Consider the following 18,991-nt stretch of genomic DNA (forward strand, 5'->3'; position numbering starts at 1 on the left):
TTCCTTCATCCCCATGGGTCATCTCCATCTTTCAAGTTCCCCTATCGACCAGACACACTTGTAATTCATGGCAAGGATGTACTATAACAGCAGTGGAACCGTTCACTGAAACAGGACGCGTATACAAGATCTCCGCCGAGGAGATGAACACTGCAACACAGACTTTGGTTGAGCAAAAAATGAAAGTAACGTAGACCGGTATAACATATTTTTTATAAGTAAATTTTGTTCTGCCCTTAATATATGAGTTGAGACTATATGGTTGAAAAGGGCAAACATGGCCAAGTTCGGGCAAGGACCATTAGTCGACTAGTGGTTGATTTGTGACGTACCTTACGCCTGCGCACTAATAGCAAAGTGCGAACATCTCTAGTCGAACGCTGGTTAAAATGTCATTGCAAAACGTCTGGATCCTGGCTCCCTGCTGTACGTTATGAACGCGCGCGGCTATGGTTACCAGCGAAGCAACCAACCCCAGTAGGTTGGTTCCAAATAGTCAACTAGCGTAGTTAACCATCGTCGACTAGACAGAGTTTGGGCAAGCGTTAGTCGACCAATAGTTAATTATAGTCCTTGCGCGAACTTGCCCAATGATGCACAGGTAAAATGTGCACATGTACATGTACACAGTACAAGTATACATGTACATGTACATACATGTACATTTAATATTATGCATACTTTTTCATGGACAGGCTTTCTTCAAAAAATCATAACCTAAAAACTTTAAGAGCGCCCATCCCAATTTTTTTTTAAGATTGTTGCTGACATCATAAACTAACATTTGAAAAATAATTACAAAATTTGAAGCATATTGTTTTTCGTAATTCGAGGTCAAAGGTCATTTTGTTACGCATTTTCTCTGCACTTCATGCTACGATTTTGGTTTTATTTTATGAAATGGAGGCCATTCAAAGAACTTTAATATGATGTACAACTTGGCTTTGTAGGCGCTATAGTTTTTGAGATACAAGTATTTAAAGTTCGGAGGTCATGCTAATTAGTCAAAAGTTCGTTGACCCGTATCTCAAAAACTAACGAGTCAATTTACAAAAAAAATCAGTTCTGGGGGTTTCTCATATAGGCCAATCATCACACCAAATATCGTTTCAATCTGTGAGGGTCGGGTCCAAAAGCATGTTGATTTGACACGGAATGACCCAATAGGCCTGTCTGTTTACGGTTTTGAATGGAACCGGGTACCCTTTCCCGGTCAAGGTCGGGTACCCGGGTACCCATAAAAGCCCCCCCCCCCCTCCAAAAAAAAAACACCCGGAAGTAAGTGTTTTCATTTATAACGCCAACCCGGAAGTATTAAAGTGCTTTTGTTTCTAAACACCCCATTGTCTTCTATAATGCTTTCTGTGCAGCCGATTTGCAAATGGTCGATTTGTCAGTAAAAAATAGGAATTGCAAATTCAATGTCTATTATATACAGCACCTGAGTTTATGAAATAAAAGAAACGTAAGGTGATTAATAAAGAGTTTAAAGACATCGATGACAAAGTCGGCGAACTTCCAAGAGCTCCCCGCTGTGTATTCTTCAGTGAGTCCCTCCGGCCGTCACCTCAACCCAGGTGGTCCACACTGACTGCAGCGCTGGTTGTAGCATGCATGCAGCGCGCGCATCGTGGTCGGCTTACTCAGCTAGGCATGCGTACGACGACCAATGTGATATGAAAATCGGACTCGTATGAAAATCTGACTCTTTTTCCCTTTTATTGGTTAAACCCTCTCACGTGACCGGCCCCTCTCCTAATTATCTATGCATGAGCATGCGCAATACCACCAATGAGTCCGTATTTCATAAAACCTAAATTCATGCTACACCGGCACGGCAGTCAGTACTAACGGTAAGTGAAAGCACGTGCACAAATGCTATCCATTGCATATTTTTTTTTAACATGTGTTTATTTATTTATTTAGGCCCTATTTATAATTAATAAATTTATTTGATTTGCACCCATGAAGGGAGAAAAATTGTCAAGTTGTAGGCCTTATTATTGTTATTTATTTCTGTAGAAACGGATGAAAAAAGAATAAGTAGTGCTCCGATTAATTTTCCAGCATTTGCCCAGAAAATTACTTGCTTGGTTCCCATAGGTTACAAACTATAGGAAAATGGAACAAAGTCACTGCAGGCAAAACATACGAGGCTCCATCCAAATTTATCTGAGTATCTCCCCCATTATCCCGAATGATTAAATTGTTTATACCAGGTCTGCCCAAATTTGTCCAACATGAGTGACATTGTATTCAACCATCATGACCATGTAACCTTTTTGGATATTTATTTGTTGTCTTCCAACTTCCTAACAATAGTCGGTCCATCATAATTGTAACATTCTATTATCTAGGCCCAACTCAAAGATCAATCCAGCACGATCGATTCATTCTCGCCTACGGTATGCCCAAAAAAATTCACACGCAACTACACAGCAACACTGACAAAAACTGGCACGAAACCAGGGCTATAATTGGAAATATCTCACCTCGAATCCATCCATGATAGCATGTTTGCGCATGATGTCCAAGACTGTATATAACGCAGGAAAAATCCTGGGATCTGGATGTCAAGAACAGCGTTCCTCAGGGGAGAACTGAAGGCCTGCAGACAGACAAGGTTTCATACTGCACGCACGCGTTTCCGCGGCCAAGCATGCCGTGAACCTCAACCGGTACCAGGCGGACTGAAATCTAGTCGGGGGATTCGCCGCCAGTACTCCGCCGGTCATAACGTTGCGTACTTCAGTGTTCCTAGACTGATGACAGAGCATGACTCAAGCACACAAGCTTCACTGATGGACTAATCACGATCTCAAAACCTCACCAAGAGGTTGAACAAATAACTGATGAAGTTCAAGTCAGCTGGAGAAACCCAGACGAAATTTAATGAAGATTCAGCAGACTACAGTCACCTGGCGTGCAGGGGCCACTCAGTGTAGGCCGGGCGAAGCAAACAAAATCGAAATGACGAAAAGATGCAAAAAACTCAAAAGACCACTGCAGCCAGTTGTATAACATATCTCCTGTACCATCCCGGAGACCGTTCACCAAACGATGTTCAATTATGAACGAAACACCCATGGAAATACAAGCGAAAAACGAAATATTCCGGGAGAAATTTATTTTTGATGTAGCGGTCTCAAAAAGCTAAGCCGAATTGGCCTTTCTTGCCCCATATGCACTTAGCGCGTCAATGCGCGCACGTGAACTTATTACATTTGTATCAACTTTAATAGAAAAAGCATCAATCATTATGCCAAGAACATCGTTTTTGGCTTCATGCCATCAAGGGGCGGCTAACTGCAATTAGGCCAATCGATATGTTTACTTTTGTTTACTTTTCCTACACCATAGCAACCATCAGCTGATAAAAGAAAGTGTAGGACTCAACTGTGCGTTTGTGGAGAATAATGTATTTTATCTTTCAGTGATAAAATGAATTATCATCTGGTATTTTCCCTGATGCGTTAAAAGTAGGAAAGGTTATACCGATTCACAAAGGGGGTAATAAACATGATATTGGCAATTTTAGACCTATCTCGGTATAGCCTATGTTCTCAAAGGTTTTTGAGAAGATAGTATATGCTAGATTAATTACATTTATTAATAAATATAACATTCTGTATGAGTCACGGTTTGGCTTTAGAGAAAACCGATCTACTGAGTTAGCAATCTCATATGTTGTGAATAAATTCCAAAAGGCCATAGATGACAAATCATTTTCTATTGGAATATTCTTGGACCTTTCAAAGGCGTTTGATACTGTTAACCATGATATTTTACTTTCTAAGCTGGATCATTACGGTGTACGAGGAATAGCCTTAGACTGGTTTAAAAGTTATCTGTCTAACAGAAAAACAATTTGTATCATTTAATTCAATAATGTCTAAAGAGCAATCAGTTTCTTGCGGAGCACCACAAGGTTCTGTCTTAGGTCCTCTTTTATTTCTTATTTATATAAACGACATATGTAACACATCTGACATTATGTCATTTTCTTTATTTGCAGACGACACAAGTCTAATGTACAGTCATAATAGTGTGGATACAGCTGTTAATATTCTTAATGGTGAACTTGTAAAGATAAGCACTTGGCTGCTAGCAAACAAACTGTGTATTAATGTTCTTAAATCACATTATATTGTATTTTGCCTGAGACAGAAGAAATACACTCAAATGATTCCTTTAGTCATAAATGGCATTAGCCTTGAAAAAGTAAACAAGACTAAATTCCTAGGTGTTATTATTGATGAAAATCTAACATGGAATAACCATGTTGATGACATGGTCAGCAAAATATCTAAAACTATTGGCATAATGAATCGTCTGAGATTTTTCTTACCCCAAAATATCTTAATAACTCTGTATAATTCACTTGTTCTGCCATACTTAAACTATTCCAATATCATCTGGGGTGGGTCGTCAGCGTGTGATAAACTTCTTATCTTACAAAAACGAGCTGTTCGAATAATTTCCAATGCTGGTTATCAAGATCATACCACACCATTATTTGCCAATCTTAAATTATTGCAATTCAATGATCTTTATTGTCTCAATCTTGGTAAATTCATGTACAAATATATGAATAATTTGCTCCCTTTGTGTTTCAGCTCATGTTTTACTTTAACTTCAAATGTTCATTGTTATAAAACCAGGAGTATCGCGAAGAAAAATCTTCATGTTGGCTTCAATAGAACGACAGTGTTCAAAAATGGAATAGTTCAACGTGGCACGAGTTTTTGGAATAGTCTAAGTATCCCTCTTAAAACGTCTTTAACTCTATCTACATTTATCAAAAAATTTAAAACACAACTTCTAACATATTATTCGTAGTCTGTTAATACTTTGTAAACATACACCAATAGCTTAATGATACTCCTGTTTGTCTGTTTGTCTGTCATTGTCCTTAGTTCGTATTTAATTGTCCATCAGTCTGTAAGTGTCCAACGGGTCAGGGAACAAAAGCGATCGCTTCACCCTATCCCCGTGTTATGTGGATTATGTATATATTTTCATTATGTTAATAATGGTGTTGTGTAAAATTACTGCGTATTATATTTTGTATGCTTAAATGTTAACATTACGATTAAATGTTTGTAGTGTCATAACAACGTTGAAATAAATGTTCAGTATGAAAGCTTCGCCAAACATTTTTCTGTGTATGGGTCGATAGGTGAGGGTTAAAAGGTCATGCAGCAGCGCAGGCTTGTTGAGTATCCAGCTATTTTGGTAGTTTCGGTGAAAAATGAGGAAATATTGTATTCTATGTGTTTTATTATTGATAACCAAATTACGTAACTTGTAACTCTTTTATTTAAAGGCAAATTTTTATCATTTTTCCACGATATAGTTGGGAACTTGTACATATTCATTGAGTGGAATTCCCGGATGTAAGACTGTCTCTGCTAGGAGTTATTCATTCATAAATTTCACTATGCAAATTTTGAAAATACGTCACGTATTTATAAACATAAATGAAAGGGCGCCCTCTGTTGGTTTGTGCAATTCACATTGAGTTTGTACACGATTAATACGTAGCGGCGGGTCGTGTCTGTCATAACCATGCCTTGGGCATAATGTCAACACAGATAGGGAATATAATAATAATAATAATAACGGAAATTTATACCGCGCCATTATCCGCCATAAATGACGCTCATGGCGCAAACAAAAATTACATCAAATCAGAAATAACAAAACAATTAAATTTAACTAAACAAGAATATTCTGAGTGGTCTGAAACAAATAGGTCTTTAGAGCAACTTTAAATTCAGAAAGCGATGAGATATTGCGAATGGCGAGGGGTAGTTTGTTCCAAAGATGAGGACCCGCGTAAGAAAATGATCGATCACCCCAAGATTTGTGAGTGTGAGGGACAACCAGCAAAGAAGCATCAGAAGATCTCAATCGCCTGGATGGATTATATGGAGTTAAAAGGTCTATGTTGTATTCAGGAGCTGAATCATGGCGAGCAGATTAGGCTAATTCAGCCTATGGAACCGGCGGTTTGCTAAAATTGGTTTTATGGAGGGGCCATTTATTGCTAATATAGCAGCACAACTACAGAAATGGGATTTCATGGCTCTGTTATAAGGATTTCTATCCGCGAATTATGAGAGCAAAGTGTCACCTGTCACACTCGCAACTTATGATCATCAGATAGACGCTTAAACCCTATTAAACATAACTCACTCCATTAAACCCCAACAGCATGTTTTGTTAGAATGTGTCAGGATGGGAACAGTATCCCTAAAAGGACAGCATTTTATATTGGATTGGCACACCTCCAGAATCAATGTCAGCAACGCAGTTTCACATATTTTGGTGTTGGAATTTTGCCAGGATGGGTGTGGTCCCTCATGCCAGGGAGATAGTTAGGGCAGCATTCACTCAGATCATTGCTAAGAAAGAAAAGGTATACTGGTATATGAAAATGTCTGAGTGTTTCCATGACAATCATGTACCCTTGAACAATCAGCCACCCGTAGATAAAAAGTATGGATTGTTAATAGTCCCCAAAAGAGGGAGACCAGGCGCGTTTCTAGAGCCAATATTTTTGGGGGGGAGGGCTAGCAGGGCGGATCCAGAATTTTTTTCAGGGAGGAGTGCTAAAATGTAGATCGGTTATTTTCTCCAGACACTTGGGCCTTCGAAAATCAATAAGTGTGGGGAGGGGGGTATTTTCTCCAGACACTTGGGCCTAGGACACTTGGGCCTTCGAAAATCAATAAGTGGGGGGGGGGGGGGGGGGGGGGGGGGGCTTGTGCCATATTTTCAATGGGGAGCGCCAATAAAATCTTACATTCAGGCACACTATATTAACTACAAATGCACTCTTCTCACGACTATTTCTTTAGGGGGAAACTTTTTGGGGGGGGCTAGACAAAAATTTGGGGGGGGGGGCCTAGGGGGGAGCTGAGAGATCTTTTCAATACTATACCACAGTTTGTTTCTATTTTCTGGACTTTTGACATCCAATTATACTAGTCCTGAAATTTAACAAGTACTATAAGGCCAAAAAAAAATAATAATAATCGGTCTAGGTTCGACCGAAGTTATGGAATTGATGCGGCGACGCGTTTTGTGTGTGTGTGTGTGTGTGTTTTTTTTCAAGCGTGAATTGTACAGACAAGGTGGGTATTATTTTGCATTTTTGTGTCCTCATTATACATTGGTGTCTTCCATAATTTGCCTTGGTGCCCTTTATCATTTGCCTTGGTGCAATTTCCCCATTCCTTGGTGCTCCTTGGTACAACAATTTGAGGAGGTGCGGCAATAGAGGGCGCTGTTGTAGCTTCCGTGTTAATTTGAAGAAAAAAAAGGTTTCGCCTTATGTTCAGTACTTACAACAATACATAAGAGTTTAGGCCTATCCAAGAACTTCCAGTGGCATAGGATCTGTCATTCGAAAGAAGATAAAGTAAGGGATACCTTCAATAAAGACTTCGCGAACTGTTCGCGGTTTGGGAATATCTGTCCAATGCTAAGAGCAAAGCAGTTCGCGAACTTCGCGGAGATACTCATCCATCCGTGTTCAAGTTAATGACTTAGTCTCGAAACCTGCGCCTTAGTTATGTTAATGTTCGTACTAAATAATTCACAGCACTTGGACATCTTATTATAATAACGCGAAGTCAGCGCACATGCGTGCCCAAATATTGAGAGATTAATGTTCGCGAGCGTGAGCGGCGAAAGGTTTTGATAAGTGGCATGTGAAATATTGATGTTTTTTTTTCAATGCAGAAGTTAATCAAAAACATTAACGGATATTGGGACAACTTCCTAGTTCCTAATATTTTTCAGTGAAATATAGCGCAAGCACTAGCCTGTTGAAAATTTAGTTGAAGGAAACACGATTGCAGGGAAAAACTAAATGTAAAAACATGAATTAAAAAATGATTAAGCATTCACACCGAATGCTGAAGGCGACGTAGAAAAAAAGATTCTCTTCAGTTCAATATAATACTGTGATTAGTTTTTGACGATGATATAAATTATGCTGGAACTTAAAATCTCGTATTATGCTAATAATACGAGATCGCTGGTTCAAAATATTGAGTGCAGGGAAGCCATGCAGTCCAGATCACTGGAACTTCCATCCAGAAGCTGATCCAACCAGACGGCGCGCAGGTACAGTCTGAAAAAAGGTGGAACAAATATGGGCCAACCGGGCAGGCTGTGCTTGATGAAATTGCGGAGAGACTCAGAGAGTGATGAGTTATTTTTTTGCTGGCTTCAATGTTCATGTATCATATCAATTATCATACAATATAAGGCAATCGTGTATATTGTAATAATTATACTTTAGGACACCCCTTATATTTTATTTCCCTTCATAAATAACATGCCCTATTCTCACAAAATTAAGCCAGCTGATATTCAAAATTATCTTGGCAAACTATGACGATATACATGTATAGCCAAACGTTTAGGTCCTAAAACAAACATAATATTAATAGGAGTCTACTCGTTCTCATAATGAAATGGAGTCCTTAATACACACTAATTTAAGCTTTATTTCCTAATAAGTGTACAGGAACAATTAAGCATATTAGAAATGCACAGACCCTAATGGAGATATTTGATGAGAAGAAAATTGTAATATGCATGTATTTATAATTTATATTCAAAACCGTCCCCAGCACTACACATTGCAGTTCTAAACTGTCCAAGTTTAAATGTTAAATGCCTCGTTTTGTGATATTGTGTGGGCAATTTCACCATCATGTATTTTGTAATCAGTGTATTCAAGATTAAATTGTTTGCATTTTTTAACGACAGGTGTTTAATAGTGTTAAATACGCCAATCAGGTCCATCAGAATGCAAATCATAGATCCCCAATTATCCTTCTGTAGAAAAAGTGTAGCATACAAGCCGTAAACATTTAAAGCAGTCTCGTAGTTTCCAAAATGACCCAGACAGCATGACATAATAATAAATAAACAATTTCCGGAAAAAATTAATACAAGAATAAAAAAAATGAGCACCGGTTTTTAGGTTTAGTTAAATTACAATTTCCCTATCCAAAGGCAAATACAGGCCGATCTATTACTGTTGAATTTTTTTTCATATAAAATGCTTAGGTGAATAATAGTCAAAGGAGTGGAAATACGCAACAGAGTAGAGCTGAATGGGTCTCCATGGGTCTCGCGAAGCACTGTGCCTTTAAACACCAGCATTCTCTGATTTTAACTTCTCCAACTGCACATTCTCAGTCTGTTCTAGACATGGACTGCAGCATTGATGAAAGTTGGCTGATTTACGACATAAACAAAATGCATAATTAGCCATTTTAACAAAACTAATTAATGAGCAGGCGAAATCCATCCCCCCCCCCCCCCCCACAATTTGAAAATGTCGAACGGAAGAACACTTGGTTATTTCAGTGTCATCAAATCACCCGAACACAGTGAAGGAAAGAAAAAAAGATGAATCACAATAATACACATTAATAACAAATACTTCACAATTTCATGGCAAGTAGAATCCATATTGCAACATATTGAAGCAGGGATCACGACGGCAGCACAGCTGAGCATGTGGTTCGTGAGCCCAACAGCCTGCACAGTCAACAGCCGCCGGCAACTCCAAAAGATGCCTAGCGCGAAAAGGGTATGGCTGGTTTGGCTTCTTGCCAAAACAAGAGCATGGGAACTTGCCTAGCACAAGACAGACAGGTAGATCGTCATGATGACGAAATGTCACCACCAATGCGATGAGCTGCACAAACATTCCCGCTAAACTGGAGTTAACTGATAGGCAATAAGACCCGCCCAAACATCCCATATATAGGTTGACTAGTGCAAGGCATAACCATAATAACATTATTGTCAAGGATATCTAATGACGTGTGTCGGCTTCGTAAATATTCATGATACAGTTTCTAAACTGCATGGTGGATGTATGTTTTGAAGAAACGGGAAATGATTTATTCCATCCTAATTGGACGCTTTTTGATATCCCTCTAAAGTAATGGTTGATGTTTTAATTGCTTTTGCGGTCATTACGCATAAAAGTGAATTATTGTTAAGCTCCAATATTTGGTTTGGGTGCATTAAAATAAAATTTATATTGATACCTCCTTCTAAAGTGAATTTGTTTTGTATTGCTAAAAAAAATGTATTTCAAAAAAGACGGAAGTAGGCCTATTTATTTTCGAGGTGAAACTCTGAGCTTGAAGTTGTATTATCATGATTATTGATAAACATATTAGACCTGATGTACATTTCTTCACTAATTCTACATTACAAAGGAAAAATTGAAAAGACTACGAAGTTGATTTCCACTTGTCAACATTTAACAAACGATGTGTCGGAAATTTGCCACCTATCAAAAAAAAATATCAGGAAAATATTCGAGAACACAGCGCCTTGCTCCTGGTTTAATAACAAATACTGCCGACGCAACAAAGCCTGAATATTACCGAAGCACTGACCTGTAGCTGGTTACGCGAACTCCGCGTACGATAGGTTCGCGCACTTCGCGAGCTCAGCAGCTGTAGCATATTAGCATAGCTTTAGCATAACAAAGGCGCATTGTCATGCGATACAAATGAACCTGCAGAGCTCGATGTTTACTCGTAACTTGGGATCAAAATTAGTTCGCGAACTTCACTGACCTCGCAAACAGTCACTATTGAAGCCTGCCCTAAAATGCCCTAAAACAGCTGCTTGAAAAAACACAACGGAACTTTATTTTTTGTTAAAATAAATAAAAAGCCAATCCGACACAAGTCCCTGTTGTCATCTTTCTCTTGTAGCCTAGCCTTGGTCAAGGCGTTCTTCATGATTCGTCTGTACGCAGGAAATGATTGGCGGCATATTCTCACTATGCAGTGCATGAAAAATACAGTGCGAACAGCAACCTTATGCGGCCACTATGCAAATCAGTTGGATCCAGACGAACGCCTTGGTCCAATCATCTGCGAAAGCTTACGTTTTTCTTTATTTTATGCTAGATTTCCAGTGCACGACCTCATATGCGCATACAGATACGGTAAGTATGGGCGGGGTAATATGTCGAGTGTCCAATCAAACCTTGGTGAATCCCGATGTCCCGAAGATGAAAGCGGTGACTTATCAACACAGTAAATTCAATCATCCGTGCGCTAATATTGCCCTTTCGTTGCAAGCTAAATAGCATTCCTAGCGCCATCAACAAATAAGGAAGGCCAAGTTTGGCTTTTTTTCAATTCGGTTCAGCGGTTCGGCTGCAGCACTACCTAAAACTAACACAAAAATCATCTGGAACAAGAATTGAAAAGACCCGGAACACAAATAGCATCCCCGTCCTAAATCAGAACAACACAGATAAGGTTGAAGCTCTTGCCAACAGCTTTACTAAAGTTAACAGTACAAACAATTACTGACCCTCTTTTATTTCCATAAAAAAAAGATACTGAAAAAGAATTCTCCATCAATGATAACAAAGGCAGTGTCATTAACAAGCCATTTAATATGGTAGAATTAAACCATGCAAACGACACCTCCAAGTGTACCACCGCTGGGAAGGACGGCATTAATAATGCTGTAATTAAACACCTCCCCATGATTACTTGCTGATCATCTTTAACAGAATCTGGCAAACATCTCAAAGCCCCAAACAATGGAAAGAAGCCATTTTCATCCCACTCTTCTTAAACCAGGGAAAGAGTCCACCAATCCCCTGTCCTATAGACCAATTGCCTTGACCTCTACTTTCTGCAAACTTATGGAATGTACATTGTATGGTCAACTCCAGACTCCTTTGGTACTTAGAAACACATACATGTAATCTGTTATCCAATTGCCAGAGGAAAAGGAAGAAGTACTAAAGACCGTATTCTCAATCTGGAGCCATATTCATGAAACCTTACTAACTTAGCAGCCAACTAGGCCTTAGTAGGATACTAAAATGTCTAGCAGTCTACTATGTAGTTGACAAATAAATTGTGATTCACGAAACCTTAATATGAACCTTGCTAACTAGTTACATAAAATACTGCAAGTGAGACTTGCGCAATCCCCCTGGCATGCTGGCAGTTTTTTGTTGTTATCAAGTCAGTGTCCCTAACAAATGGAAGATTTCTATTGTTTTAGCAATAGTGACCTTGAACTTTGACCTGTCTGCCCCAAAATCAATAGGCTTCTTGATAAGACTATCAAGAGCAACCCACAAACCAAATTTGAAGTTCCTCTGTAATGCATTTCTCAAGCATTCGTGCTGAAAATATTTCTAGTTTTAAAAATGATGACCTTGACCTTTGACCTCTCCGTCCCAAAAGCAATAGGCTTCTTAAGACTACAAAGAACAACCCATAAACCAAATTTAAATTTCCTTAGTAAAGTATTTCTCAAGTTACCACGCTGACAAGATTTCTATTGTTTTAGCAATATAGTGACCTTGACCTTTGACCTGTCGGCCCCAAAATCAACAGGGTTCTTAAAACTATCAAGAACAATCCACAAACCAAATTTCAAGTTCCTTAGTGAAGCATTTCTCAAGTTATCGTGCTGACAAGAGTAAACCTAACCAAATCATAACACACACACACACATGTTTTACTATACGCCTGAGGACAACCTATTGTGTTTCCCTTTGTCCCTCTAATATAACACTTTCCCATAGAATAAGCACAAAACCGTACGATCGAGGACCGATTTTAACAATAGGCACCGTCGTCCGAGGATCAAAGGCCCCTTTGTGCTCCTGTTGTTGTCTGTTCTCGAGCGTAATACAATACAAGAGCGCCCATGTTTGTATGTTCTTACCTTGGAAGAGATGTTTCTTTTAAAGCTGCAGGTTGAACATACAAGAAGTTGTCATCACTATCGTCATCTTCATCTTGAGATGCCATATCGCTTAGAGCAGCTAAACTGCCATCCATCATGTTGTTGTACAGGGTAAAGTTTCTGGAAAACGTAAAAACATAAAAACAACACAATCACACTTGATACAATGTCTCGTCTTCACACACATGACACACCAAACTAAATTTGGGTCAGTCAAAAGTAAAGTTGCACATTGACCTCTGCTATTTTGTAGTAAAACATGAAAAGACTACCATAATTTTCAGAATATAGGCCGCGCGGAGTATAACGTCGCGTCAGTGTAACAAGGTCGTATCTCGATTCTGCAACAAAGTCGTATCTCGCGTGAATAAGCTCCGTGCAACAAGGTTGTATCTCAACGTCCATTGACTTTGCATGTACATCCGAGTTATCTTGAGCGAGATAAAACCTTTTGACATTCTAAAACTCGCGTTTTGCATTTATGTCATTTTACGACCTTGTTGTACTGACGCGATGGTAAGCCGCAGCATGCAAAATCTGCAAATTAAAATTTGCAGTGCATGTTTGGGTCAAGATCCAATGGCGTGACGCTACGCAAATGAGGACTCTTTCATTCCGGTAAAATGGCATGCACGGGGAGTTCTTCTCAATACGTAAGGGACATGTTTGCAGATCTGGCGACGTTTTAACGACCAAAAAAGTCTATAAGCCGCAGTACACATCTTCATGGGCAAAATCAAGGTATAAGCTGCGGCTTAAAACTGAAAATTACGGTAAATTAGTGCTGCAGCTGAACCACTGAACCAAATTAAAATTCGGCAAACATTGCATTTACGGAACCGGACTGGACCAAACCAAACTAAATTGTTCAGTTTGGATGTCTGGAAACAAGATTTTCAGCGTCGCATATTTTTATTTGTACAATCGAAGTTATCAAAATATGCACCACAAAATTAATAAATTTTCATTATAATAAGGCAACTCAATCAGGGGCTGAGCGCGCGATCACAATAGATCACAGACCAAGCAGCCACAGAGCAAAGTGCAAGTGCCACCAGTGCTACTCAAACATTATGAATTCTTCCCAAATGTATGTGAACCTAACCAACACCATTTGTATTTTCAATTCCCACTGAAGCCTACAGCGGCGGATCACGCAGTTCCAGGACTGTTTTGGGGTAGACGTGTGAACGTGGCATGTAAACAAAGCCATGTTCTGTTGTCATTTTGAACCTTTTGAGTACTTAGAAATCATTGAGTGCCTTTTGCGCATTCAGGATGTTTTATTTCAAAGAAATTTGCCAAAACTAAAGACCCATACAAATGTATAGAAATACGATTTTAACGTTAACTGGACAAGTACCCAGTGTCATGTGAAGCACACGATTATGGTTGTCGCTTGGACAGATTGACGGCTTGATACTGATGTACAACTTATGAATACTTGGGCCCTTCAATCTTACATCATTACGGCGCATTTAAAGCTTTTGTACTTGTTTTCTTTTGTTCAGTGCTATTAAATACATTTTGCTTGTAATAGGAAGTTCGGAAATTACCTAAAAATCCACCACTCCCTGGTAAAAAAAAAAGTGGGGGGGGGATATAAATATACCCCCCCCCAGCATGTGTTTATTGAACACAGTTTCTTTTGCTGTCCGTCTGTTGTGTTTGCTAAATCAGTCTGCTACTTGCACCCAATATTTGCACAAATATATACACTTCCAAAATCAGTTCAGTGATAATACTTTCAGTGATAATATTACTGTAGCAGGAGCCTCGAGCTCTTGTCCTCCAAGTCGAGCAAAACGCAAGAAAAGGGGACACACAACACACAGGATTTGAAACACAAAAGAGCTCCTATTTATTTAGCTCAAACAGACAACTTGAGCTAATTTGTTATAGATTGGGGAATAGCGTTCTGCTGCCTTACAAAAAAACACCATATTGATAAAAATAAAAGAAAGGGGTAAACAGATCCTGGAATCATGTGCTTACGAAACTACTGATCGGAAAAACGAACAAATTTCAAATGTCCTGCACTGCAAATTTGTCAACCATCTCCCACAATACACTGGGAAAGATGAACTCTCCTTGGCAAACTCTTGGTGGCGCACTGCTTAGTGAATAGCCCAAATTCCCACTGAAGCCTACAGGGGCGCGCATAAGGCAGTTTGAAGACTGTTTTGGGGGTTAAATCTGATGATTTTGATAGGGGGTACGAGTGAAAATGGTAAAAAAAAACATTGTTGGTAAAAGCGATGTGCTATTACTAGATCCTAGGACTCTACTATCGCCTGACCATGTCCAAATGTTTTTAAAAAGGTGATTTGTAGAGTCCTAGGTACTTGGACTACTCATTATCATAATCTATGCATTGTGCTCGGTAACGGAATTGAGCTCGGGACCATTGAATGAACGCTGGGCACGACCACATTGCATCGTTCAAACTAGTCGGAAGTTTAACGTGTCCACGATTGCGAGGGGAGCTCTCGGAATTGAAAGGGAAATTTCACTTTCATCTGGATCGTAAGTAAACTTAAGTACCTCGATCTTAATCATCGATCTCTAGTTGAACCTCAGGTGGGGTATCTAGTAATTTGGAGGCCGTTTATGGGTGAATCTGGAGTTTTTGTTGGGCCATGTTAAGTCCGAGTAACTAGAACTCTACGAATTGCCTTTTTTTAACATTTGGGCATGGTCGGGCGATAGTGGAGTCCAAGGATCATAAAGTACATCACGTTTACCAATTGCACTCATACCCCCAATCAAAATCCTCAGATTTCACCCCCAAAACAACCCTCAAAATGGCCTGATGAAACAACCCTCAAAATGGCCTGATGTGCCCCTGTAGGCTCCAGTGGGAATTGAAAATACAAATGGTGGTGGTTAGGTTCACATACATGTACCTTTGGGAAGAAAAGAAATTTCACCGTCAATTTGGGAAACATCCTCGTCACACCCGCCGTGTCTGAGGCTGCAATTTTGATTCAGGAAAATTGACTTGTGAATGGCTTTTGGCTACACAGTTTCCTGGCTAGCATCATACAGACCAATCACAGGGCACTTTGATTGGTCGCAGTGGAGACGCTCAATGAAGACGACATGTGTTTGGCCCATTAAGGTGACCAATCCACGTGACCAATGGAAGTGCCCTGTGATTGGTCTTTCTGATGCTAGCTGCGAGCTAGTCTGGTTTCCTGTTCCCATTGTCCTTCTAACTCCAATATTTTTAGGGGGCCCGGGAAACAGTCTAGCCAGGACCCATGCACAAGGCAATTTTTCCTATATTCAAAATTGCAGACAGCGCGTGCAACGAGGATGTTTCCCGAATGAATTGGAGGTGAAACTTCTCTTTTCTTTCCTAAGGTATGTGAACCTAACCACCTTCAATTTGTATTTTCAATTCCCACTGAAGCCTACAGGGGCGCATCAGGCAGTTTGAGGACTGTTTTGGGGGTGAAATCTGAGGATTGTGATTGGGGGTACGAGTGCAAATGGTGAAAAAAAAAAGATTATTGGTAAAATGTGATGTAATATTAGATCCTAGGACTCTACTATTGCCCGACCATGTCCAAATGTTAAAAAAGGCGATAAGTTGGGTTCCAAGTTACTCCGACTAAGTTACAAGTATTGGTGGGTCGAAATCCCCTTAAATGTCAAACAACAAAGTGAAATTAGCTCTAGTGGGGTCTTATTTGCTCAAAACGATGGATAAGAAGATCAGGCCAACTTGACTCACTCTTGAGCCAGCAAATTTCTCCAAAATTGTCAATGGGCAAAAAGAAAAGGTCCTCAGTATTTCAACAACGAAGTTTGAAGACTCAATTTAAATTTAAAGGAGATTTGTCTTCAATATTTGGCAGTGGCTTGCACAAGAGAGGGAAGTCAAGTGATTTCAAAATGAGGCTAAAGACTAGCCTTCTACATGTCCATCCATGGACCAACTGTTTGACAAGACTGACTTCTTCATTCTTTGTCATTAGTCTGGTGCCTGACTATGAAGAAATGTGTAGAAATATTGACCTAGTACCCGACATCCTAGATATTTCTTTTGGCACAGTGATCTGATAGTTGATTGATGCAGTATGAAGAGTTGTTGGACTGGTTGTTTCAGGTGCCAAGGGCGGATCCAGGGGGGGGGGGGCAAAGGGGGCCATGGCGCCCCCCCCCCCCCAAAAACGAAACCAATTTTTTTTATTTTTTTTTTATGTGACATCGCAATAAAGGCAGGCAATGAGTACACCACCATCTTTTCCTCAAAAAAACATTGTTAAAGTGGTCAGAAATTGCCTCAGATCGCACCACAGAGCATCTAGAATCCAAAAAATTTTCGGGGCCCTTAAGCGAACCCCGTATCCCACACCGTAATTTTTTTGACCCACTTTTTGGGGGGACCAAAATTTTTGTTGGCCCCCCCCCCCCCAAAAAAAAATTGTGTTCTGGATCCGCCCTTGTCAGGTACCAGTCTATTTTCTTGTATAGCGTGTTTTTTATACCTTAAGTTTTAGGACTCTCATACACAGTATTGAGAGTCCACAATTTTCAGACTAATATCATTAGAACACGAAACAGTAATTGATTAAGCATGTAAAGCGCGACTTGCTTTTCTTTGATAGTGACGTCACACACACGCTCCATCGATCAGCACTGAAATGGATGGTACAACTGGGCAGACACATAAATTGTGAGCGGTAAGTTTATCTGAATATTTTGTTCTGTTTTCAAAATTACCAGTTGTTTGGAATAATTGAAGGGGTCTTATGGAATGTCATGAACATGTGGATCTATACAGGGTACAGTTGATTTTCCGGTTCCGCAAACGGAAATGGTTTATGGCGTCCAGCAACACAAAAACTTATTTTGATGGAAAAGTACTCATCCAGAAATATCCGTAATTTGTCCAGTTTCTTCAGAGACTTAATAGTTTGGGGCAGTTCTTGAAATAAAAATGCTACCGAGCTTTTTTCAGAGGTTGGTAGTTTGCCAAGTCTCGCCAAAAAAATGCCGGTTTTGCAAATAGCACACTCTTAATGGCAAGGTTTGTTTTTCCGACATCAGCTGTGTGCGCGCATCCACTGCTTTACGTTATTGGTTTGATTTTCAGGACAGGGGTCGGAGAATTCCTGTACATAGCCATCTCGGTTTTTATTTGGCATGCTTGAGTGGGCTACTTTTCCAGTCAGACATCAGTGTAAGCATAGTTAAAGGGAATATACATCATTTGCTTTTGCTGTAATTTTCAGAAATGGATGGAATTGGGGGGTTGGACATATATAGCAAATATAGTTACACTGACTTTTTTGAGGTTTTGGGTTCAAAAATGCTTTACAAACCAAGAAAAACCATCATTTTCCTGTAGTCTGGTTCCCTGACTCCATTTAAGAAGAAACAGAGCAGTTTACATACATTGGGGGAATTGTAAGGTCATGGAACCAGTCTAGCTGGCTTGTACCCGTTCATAGGTGTGTAATCGATTGCAAACAAGTGTGATGGTCAATTGGGGCCAGTATTTGAAAAAAAGCCAGTTTTTTTCCAACGCTGGTCGGCCGATCAGCGTTGGAAATTGATACAAAAATACCACTTTTCTTGAAAATGACAGTGTACCAGGTGCCATGATTTTACAGGATGCTTTACACTGTCATTCACTAACAGTCCAGCAAGGTATTTCAAAATGATTCGGGAGTTTTATTTTTTGATGTTTGCAAATGTTGTATTTTCCCTTTAACTAAATGCTTGTTTATCTTCAAAGTCTGGTTGATCATGTTTATGGAGTGAATTACGATCGAGTGCCGCATGTGTAGGCCTATAGTTGAACTTAAAACATGATTTGCCGCAACTTGTCACCAACTACACATGCATTTTTTTCAAGATCCATGAAGATCATTTCTAATCTTATGCGACTCAATGGATTGACTGAGTGAAACAGCGACAATTTTTTTTCTGGAAGAATTCTTTAAAAGTACTTAACTTTGACACTTTAATTAAGGAAATCATTTTGTGAACTGATTCTTTGACCATCACCCTTTATTTAACAGCCTTTATGACCTTTTCACCAACTGCTGCACTTTTGACATCAACCAAACTGATGAAGAGAGATGCACCGACAAACATATGTACTGTACACTATAGATTAAAGAGGTTGTGGAATGCTCGAAGATATTTCCGTCATTTTTTGGGTATATGTAGCCTAAGGTGTGATGAAATAAAAACGACT

General features: G+C 39.5%; 1 protein-coding gene across 1 annotated transcript in view; it reads right to left on the reverse strand.

The window, feature by feature from the left end:
• LOC119734777 (SMC5-SMC6 complex localization factor protein 2-like) overlaps positions 1 to 18,991 on the reverse strand; it is a 202,895-nt gene that overhangs the window by 162,964 nt on the left and 20,940 nt on the right. Inside the window, exon 2 of the mRNA XM_038208330.1 lies at positions 12,757 to 12,897. Within this exon, the coding sequence (XP_038064258.1) occupies positions 12,757 to 12,875 (119 nt within the window). The 5' untranslated portion in view covers positions 12,876 to 12,897. The remainder of the gene's footprint in view (positions 1 to 12,756; positions 12,898 to 18,991) is intronic.

This window comes from Patiria miniata, unplaced genomic scaffold (genome assembly GCF_015706575.1).
Source record: "Patiria miniata isolate m_02_andy unplaced genomic scaffold, ASM1570657v1 HiC_scaffold_10, whole genome shotgun sequence".
In the NCBI taxonomy this organism is placed as follows: domain Eukaryota; kingdom Metazoa; phylum Echinodermata; class Asteroidea; order Valvatida; family Asterinidae; genus Patiria; species Patiria miniata.